The 8,760-nt window shown below is 50.3% G+C and overlaps 1 protein-coding gene across 3 annotated transcripts in view; it reads right to left on the reverse strand.

Annotated features, from left to right (window-relative positions):
• The window catches only part of RHOQ (ras homolog family member Q), a 217,731-nt gene extending 209,264 nt beyond the window's left edge, over positions 1-8,467 (reverse strand). Inside the window, exons 1-2 of one of the 3 annotated variants that reach the window (XM_085612762.1) lie at positions 7,870-8,467; positions 5,015-5,073 (exon numbers count right to left, since the gene is read on the reverse strand). In XM_085612762.1, the coding sequence (XP_085468888.1) occupies positions 5,015-5,073; positions 7,870-8,035 (225 nt within the window). In that variant the 5' untranslated portion in view covers positions 8,036-8,467. Of the gene's footprint in view, positions 1-5,014; positions 5,074-7,213; positions 7,496-7,869 lie in introns of those variants that run through there. The other 2 variants (XM_085612764.1, XM_085612763.1) reach the window with 2 other exon arrangements.
• Between the last annotated feature and the right edge of the window lie 293 nt (positions 8,468-8,760).

Here is an 8,760-nt window from a genome sequence, read left to right on the forward strand (position 1 = left end):
ATCGGCCACCGAGTGCCACATGAGAGAAAGGACGACGCCCTGTTTCAACTCCACTGAGAAGAATGGAATTGTAGAGGGTCAAATAATCATACTTAAAAGAAAGCAAGAGTTGTGTCAGTGAGCCCTCATCCCCCAAAGGTGACCCCAGGTCCTGGATCCTTTGCCGGCATCAAAGTGTACTCATCCCGGCGCAATTGACGTTATTTCCAGAGCCAGCTCAGTGTGATGCAGCACAATGCAGGACCTTGCACCGCAGCACCTCACAGCTCCTGATCAATGGCTTCACAGGAACCAATGCAGCACCTCAGAGCGCCTGATCGGTGGCTTCACAAGAACCAATGCAGCATCGCAGAGCGCCTGATCGGTGGCTTCACCGGAAGCGATGCAGCACCTCCCAGCTCCTGATCTGTGGATTCACCGGAACCAATGCAGCACCTCAGAGCTCCTGATCGATGGCTTCACCGGAACCGATGCAGCACCTCACAGCTCCTAATCGGTGGCTTCACCGGAACCGATGCAGCACCTCACAGCTCCTGATCGGTGGCTTCACCGGAACCGATGCAGCACCTCACAGCTCCTGATCGGTGGCTTCACCGGAACCGATGCAGCACCTCAGAGCTCCTGATCGATGGCTTAACCGGAACCGATGCAGCACCTCACAGGTCCTGATCGATGGCTTCACCGGAACCGATGAGCACCTCCCAGCTCGTGATCGATGGCTTCACCGGAACCGATGCAGTACCTTTCAGCTCCTGATCGATGGCTTCACCGGAACAGATGAGCACCTCCCAGCTCCTGATCGGTGGCTTCACCGGAACCGATGCAGCACCTCACAGCTCCTGATTGGTGGCTTCACCGGAACGGATGCAGCACCTCACAGCTCCTGATTGATGGCTTCACCACCGATGCAGCACCTCACAGCTCCTGATCGGTGGCTTCACAAAAACCAATGCAGCACCTCACAGCTCCTGATCGGTGGCTTCACAGGAACCGATGCAGCACCTCAGAGCTCCTGATCGATGGCTTCACCGGAACCGATGCAGCACCTACCAGCTCCTGATCTGTGGCTTCACCGGAACCGATGTAGCACCTCAGAGCTCCTGATCGGTGGCTTCAATGGAACCGGTTCAGCACCTCCCAGCTCCTGATCGATGGCTTCACCGGAACCGATGCAGCACCTTCCAGCTCCTGATCGATGGCTTCACCGGAACCGATGCAGCACCTCAGAGCTCCTGATCGGTGGCTTCACCGGAACCGATGAGCACCTCCCAGCTCCTGATCGGTGGCTTCACCGGAACCGATGCAGCACCTCGCAGCTCCTGATCGGTGGCTTCACCGGAAACGATGGAGCACCTCCCAACTCCTGATCTGTGGCTTCACCGGAACCGATGCAGCACCTCCCAGCTCCTGATCGATGGCTTCAATGGAACCGGTTCAGCACCTCCCAGCTCCTGATCGATGGCTTCACCGGAACCGATGCAGCACCTACCAGCTCCTGATCGATGGCTTCACCTGAACCGATGCAGCACCTCAGAGCTCCTGATCGGTGGCTTCACCGGAACCGATGAGCACCTCCCAGCTCCTGATCGGTGGCTTCACCGGAACCGATGCAGCACCTCGCAGCTCCTGATCGGTGGCTTCACCGGAAACGATGAAGCACCTCCCAACTCCTGATCGGTGGCTTCACCGGAACCGATGCAGCACCTCCCAGCTCCTGATCGATGACTTCACCGGAACTGATGCAGCAACTCCCAGCTCCTGATCGATGGCTTCACCACCAATGCAGCACCTCACAGCTCCTGATCGGTGGCTTCAATGGAACTGATGCAGCACCTCCCAGCTCCTGATCGGAGGCTTCATTGGAACCGATGCAGCACCTCACAGCTCCTGATCAGTGGCTTCACTGGAACGGATGCAGCACCTCACAGCTCCTGATCGATGGCTTCACCACCGATGCAGCACCTTACAGTTCCTGATTGGTGGCTTCAATGGAACCGATGCAGCACCTCCCAGCTCCTGATCGGTGGCATCACCGGAACCGATGCAGCACCTCCTAGCTCCTGATCGGTGGCTTCACCGGAACCGATGCAGCACCTCACAGCTCCTGATCGGTGGCTTCACCGGAACTGAAGGAGCATGACAAAGCCAGATGCAGGACCTCACACCACAAAACTAGGGACAAAAATATACAATTTCCAGCAGCAGAACCTGGTCCTGTACCTGGCCTGCACACCATTGCGGATGGTCTGAACGTATGACTTTGTCCTGCTTCAATGCGACCAGATGACCACCGTTGGCCTTTGGGCCTTTTTTGTGCCTTTTGTACCTAAAACCTTTAAAGCTCATTTTTCTGGCTCTACTGATTGGATTGTGATCATTTTGATGCCATTGTATTTATTACAAACAACTCTATACTTCTAAATTTGTTTGGTATTTTTTTCCTTGTGTTGTATTTTCACTTTATTTGTGTGCTACATAAATACTTTACTCGTTGCCCTAATTTATGCCGGCCTACTATGTATAGAGAGTGATACTGCTTCATTTTGGCTAGGTTTGTGCTATACAAGTACCAAACCCATACATACATACATACATAGTTTTAGGACAATTATGTAAATCGATAATGGACTGGAGTGCCTTTATATAGAGAAACAGTAACACTCATTATTTACAGATTTTAGAAGCAGTAGGCGTGTGGCATGCCGTATGTTACAAGTGAAAGTATATTTTGCAAATTAAAAAAGTTCAACAAGACCTTATGATGGAGACATTAGTAAGTACCAAAAAAGATAGTCTAGGCAGAGAAGTGATGTTCTAGTCTATTCAGAAGGCACAGGGGCCTCAGCATGTGACTGAGACGACTTTTTTGATTGGATAATGCTTTGAAAGGAGCTCCACAAAAACCATGCACCGTAGCCTACTGCAAAGCAGTAGCCCACTGCTTCTAAAAACTGTAACTACCAAGTGCTTCCATTTCCCAATGTAATGGCACTCTGCCCCTCCTTACCTCTGCATATTTGAATTAAAGCAAAACGCATCAGACCCACTTCACTGAGAAATGTTTCTACCCATAGACATCCTCCTTTCTTTCAGGCAAGTTCAAACATACAACTTTTGGAAATTCACAAACATTCTGAGTAAGACACCGATAAAGGTTCACCAGTCGCAGCTTTCCAGGCGTACTCCTGGAAAGGTCATGTGACATCTGCTAGCTTCCCAAAATTGAATTATACCCTGGGGATAACTCCTTATTGGGAAAAGGCGGCCTGCTGAGCAAATGCACATTTGTGGTCTCTTTTTCTTCATGGGACGACATGTTCCTCGTGGAGACGTCCCTTCCTTAGAGCTCCACAAAGTTTAGTTATATTCTATTCCCCCCTGCGCCCTGGAGTAAGTCTCAAATGGTTTTCAGGGTGGGCGGGGGTGATCGGAGAGGAGTTTTGCGAATGCCAACAAAATCAAAGATTTGTGGGGCATTCTCAAGGCAAAGCAAACCATCATCCTCCCACTCCCACCTCGAGCCAATTGTTCGCAGATGTAGCTCATGTACACCCGCCATGTATCCGTTTCTGGATCCCCGACAGGTGTAAATTGAGCCAATTTTCCTGTGAGCATAACTTTGTGAATCCCTCCCATTGCCTTCTTTCAGAGATAAACATATGGCCACGGTACCAATTCCACATAATTAAAATAAAGCCCCAGCTCAATCTTCCCCATGCTCCACACAGTCATTAAAAAGAATCTGAGCTGGAGTTGCTACCAAATTATTATTTTTTCATTAAAGGATAACAATAAAACTTAATTGTCCATCGCTTAATTTCAGATTGAGTTTGCTGGCGTTAGCGCTTGCAAACTTGGTGATTTTACAATGAATATAAGCCTTGGCCCTCTCCCAGCCATAATATTAGAAAACGAAGACACGTCCCACCCGTCACAGAACGCGCATTGTATTGAGAACAACCAATGAGAAACATGCATCATGGGTCAAAGGAACCAGTCCCACCCATCACAGAACACAGATTGTGTTGAGAACAACCAATGAGAAACATGCATCATGGGTCAAAGGAACCAGTCCCACCCATCACAGAACGCGCATTGTGTTGAGAACAACCAATGAGAAACATGCATCATGGGTCAAAGGGACCAAACAGCTAATTGTTGAAGATAAAGGCCCGGGAAGGAACAGAATAACATTGCTTCACATCACAACACCCATGTGGTTATTATAGTTTAGAGGCAGAGAGTACTTTTACTTTCTTTTAACATCTAATGCACTCCGGGAGTTGTAGTCTTGGTTCATAACAGCAAATTAAATAGAACAAACACCTCTGAAAAAGTGAGTTGTTCACAAAAAGGCCGCAAGCTACTAGCACAAAACATATATGCATTAAAGTAGGGGCACGGAGGGGCTGTAGATGGTGTGTGCTTCCCTGGGGCTGGGCCCAGTACTCGAATTAGACAAATAACCTAGCGCTCAGAGCAGGGACCCTCATCCCTTTAAGCGGTGCTTAGTTTGTAAAAAGAGAGTAAGTGCCCAAGCCCATCTCGGGAGGCGACTGCACCCTGCACCACCCATTGCCCCTGCCAGCGCTGCCAGTGACAGAACCAACACAAGTACAAACCTTCACACGACTCCTACAAGTCTGACACTTCAATCTATACCAGGCCACCCCAAGCTCTGATAAAGGTGTTATTCATTTTTACGGTATACTGATGTATTAAACACTGTTGGGCCGATTTCAAAATTTGACAGACAGCGCCGCCTATGTGGTGGACTGTCAATGGAGCCGGAGCTGACAATTAAGTGCTGGTACCGAGCACCGGAAACCACAGCCTTAAATTAAGCACTGCTTTTAGGAAACAATGCAGGCACTTAGGTGTTCTGTTGTGGGTAATGAGAAAAGGACTAACGTTTGTGCTGCGTTGGTTTAAAGACAATGCTTCATCAGGAATCATTGAATGACAATGAGCATCTGCACTTTTCTGTCCTGTCACAAGCACTTTGAGCACTCACCTGCCCCGCGGTGTCGTAGAGACCCAGGAGGTACTGTCGGCCGCCCACTGTGACGCTGACTGCAAAAGACAAGAACACAGGACAGGGAGAGTTAGAAGCGCTTGGGGGAGGGTATCAAAATCACTCATGTTTATGTATGGACGTGCTCAGGGAGGGGGGCTGTCAGACAGATGTAGAGCTTAAAATGGGCAGGTCTTCACAGGCATTGAGTACCTGCACTTCTTTACTTTGAAAGCAGCGCATAAGTCGAGGAACAGACAGGAAGACAGTGCCTACCTACACTTTTCACAGGGTGGACGCCCCCATCCTGCCAAAAGCGGTCCCCATTGAAATATGCTGAACTTGTCCTGGTGTCATTTTCAGACACAGTGACACATTCAGCAGTCTGCTTTCTCAGCAGCAAGGTGCAAGAGAGAAGGGTGCTTTGTTATTTTCAATTCCATCTGGGCCAAAAACAAAGTGCACATATAGGGGGCCATCATGCCTTCTTTTGTTCGACTATCCTGACTGGTGCTATCCTGAGCCTCACAACTAGATGCACATGCAATGGAGGGGAAACAAAGGCACGCAGCTGGTTGTTACTTCACAGGTACTTAAGAGAGGCATGCTTTTGACTTTGCTCAGTCTCTGTAAAAAAGAAGTATTCATGCACTGTAAGAATGTCAGGTTTGTTGGTCAGTCCCAGTATTTACACAAATAGTTTGAATACCACTATGTTGTTGTATTTCTTCTATAGAGCTACTCATCCCAATGTGGGGCGTCATAGCACTTTGTATCAAATGTACAAAAATTGTCTATCAATCATATGTGTGTAAATTAATGTACAGGATGTGTTCCAAAAGACAGTGAGGGTTACAAGGTGTAGGAGTCACAAGAACTTCATAGCTCACTGTGCTTTATTAAAAGGATTACAATTTATGAACTGCAAGTAGCAAAAGGATCTCCGTATTAAAAGCAGCAGCCCACTAACCTATCTACATCTGTACTTAATTTGAGCAGGTGCTTTTCGGTGCTCGGAACTAGCACTTGATTTTCCACACAGGCACTTATGACAGTCTGCCACATGGTGGTGCTGTTGCTCTAATTTAGACAAGAGCACAAGATATATCATTTACATTAAAAGTGTCTAGTAACTGCCGCCCAAGCCACTCTTATAGCTTTTGGGGCATAGAACAGTGTCAATAGTGTATTGGTAGTAATTGTGTTCGAATTGTCATTGGCAGTTCTGGAAGGGGCAATGTGTGGTACAGGCTGCCGCGGCCCCTTGATGAGAGCCCTGGCACCTACTTTTTTTTTTTTTTTTTACTATGTAAGCACTGATCGACATAAAATAAAAAATCTCTCATCTGCAGGATGTGCTTTGCAGGAGACATATTAACCCCCTATGCTACTTTGATTTAAAACAGGGACTACACAAAAAAACAGATCTCTCCATAAAATGTGTTAACCTCAAGAGTTATTTTACCATTATTATTCTCAGAGATTTACTGGACACATAAAGATCTCTGCATCAGGTGCCTTAACCCCAACATATAATTTAAAATGCAGACTTTGCAACCAATTAAGCAGAACAGATTTACTGCCAAGTTACTCTGTATTGCTCATTTCTTTGGTGCAAATACATGTATACATTGAGGCCCAGGTTGTATGTCATGGTTGTTTCACTTTTTTGGCACAACCCCAACGCAAATTCTATGTCATTAAATATTTTAAAGTGCTCAAATGTACTCATAAGAGACCAGCTAAACATATGTGTGAGGTCTTAAGATCTAATGACACTTCTTGTGTTGTCACATCCTGTGAGGTCATGGGTTGGGATGCCATATACGATGCGATGCCATGATTTTACTTGCATACTGACTAACTTGCTTGTTCCCTTGTTCCCACCCCCACCCCCTCCCCATCCCTCTTTTAGGACTGGAAACCCTTCATTTCTCATTGCGAGTTCAATCCTTTTAAGGGGAGGGTACCACATACTCTGTGACAATGAATACCTACACATCTATAATTCGATGTCAACCAATGGGCATATAGGGTTTATGACTCCTCAACAGGGTTGAACTGGCAACACCACCGCCAATGTTCCTCCTGGAGTCGAGCTCACAACTGCTGACTGAACAGTCTTCAGCGTCCTACAAACACGTGAGAATTGGACTTAAAAGGCAGCCAGCCCCCTCTCTCTCCCCTCCCCACACACACCTTTATCACTGGCCTCTGACATCCATCGAGGCCAGTCTCTGCAAGGGCCCCAGCACACAGCCTTGAAGAGCAGAATCTTTATTCCACACATGCTCCCGGCGTAGGAGCAGACGCAACGTGTGATTCGAAGAGTACACTCTGAGCCGGAACCAACATCACCAACTGCTATTTTCGGTTCCCAACGGCGGTCGTTTGGCACGAGCTCAAGCGACGTGGTGCCATGCTGCAGAGCTGAGGGAGCGCAGCTCCAGAAGCAGTGCACCCCTTGACTCCCCCCCCCCCCCCCCCGCGGTCCCTCTGAAGAGGCAGAAGCTATGTAGGTGCTCAACTAGGGGGTGCGGAGAGGCCATCGCAGCCCTTGAGGATGGGGGAGTCAAGAGGCGGTAGCAAGGGGCTTCCACGCCACAGTTATTTTTAGAGCGCCAAGTTAACTGTCAACTTCCTAATTAACCACGAGGCTTCTTAGGACAATAAATCAGTGTCAAAGGCGGGTGAATGTCACTCACACTGACCGTGAGAGCGGCCAGTGCCGGCTCTGCTCACTCTGAGGGTGCAGGGTGCCCCTGAGGATACGGCCGTGCCACCCACCTTACCATGCTCTGCGCAGGGGACGCCCCCAACTTCTACCGACCTGCCCGCCACTGGCACTCACTCACCCGCGTAGTGGTCGAAGACGGTGGGGACGTACTCCTCGGGGAAGGCGTCGTTGGCGTAGCTCATGAGCAGGCACGTCTTGCCCACTGCCCCGTCTCCCACCACCACGCACTTGAGCATGCTGGAGGTGCCGCTCCCGCTGGCCATGGCTGCGCACCGGCTCCTCATTGTGCAGGGCCCCCGGCGGCCGCGGGAGACCGTCTGCCCAGCGCCCGCTCAGCAGTCCCCCCCATGCCCGGGGCCACCCCCGCTCCCTGCAGCCGGCGGAGGGCAGATGACAGCATGTATCTGTCCCCGGGATCTCCGCGCGCCGCAACTTCCAGCAACAGCTGCAGCGCTGCCTTTGTCTCCGGTCTGCTGCACTGCCACAGCTGGGGCTTTCTGGAGAATGGAAGAAAGGCACACTACGCCGGCTTCTTGAAAAGAAAATGTTATTTGAGTTTACTTTTCCCCTCCTCCCCCTGCAAAACAGAGCCAGACTCGGCCCCTAGCACAGCCCGTGCTCTGACAGCCTGGCTAAGCCATGGAGGGTGGAGCAAGCACCCAGGGGCCGTCTGCAAAGTGCCCTTCCACACAGCCCTGCTGTGTGCAGCTGTCTGCGAGCAGAGCCTGGCAGGTCGGGCGGGCGGGAGCGGTGCCAGGGGAGGCGGCACCGTGTGGCAGGCGCTGCCTCCCCGTCACCCTCAGGATGGGCAGGCGTCACTCACACCCAGCAAGTCCCTTAGTTGCCCAGCTCTGTGCGGTGCAGACACCGGCCCTGCTGGTGCCTGCTGCAGGCAGGGACGGGCCTGCACCGCAGAGAGCTGGGGAAGTACTGCTGAAGCCGGCAGATTGATGGGACACGGGCTACCCTGACGTCAGCCTGGCACTGGCCCGAGGGAGAGCCGTCATCC

This window comes from Triturus cristatus, chromosome 6 (assembly GCF_964204655.1).
Source record: "Triturus cristatus chromosome 6, aTriCri1.1, whole genome shotgun sequence".
NCBI lineage: Eukaryota > Metazoa > Chordata > Amphibia > Caudata > Salamandridae > Triturus > Triturus cristatus.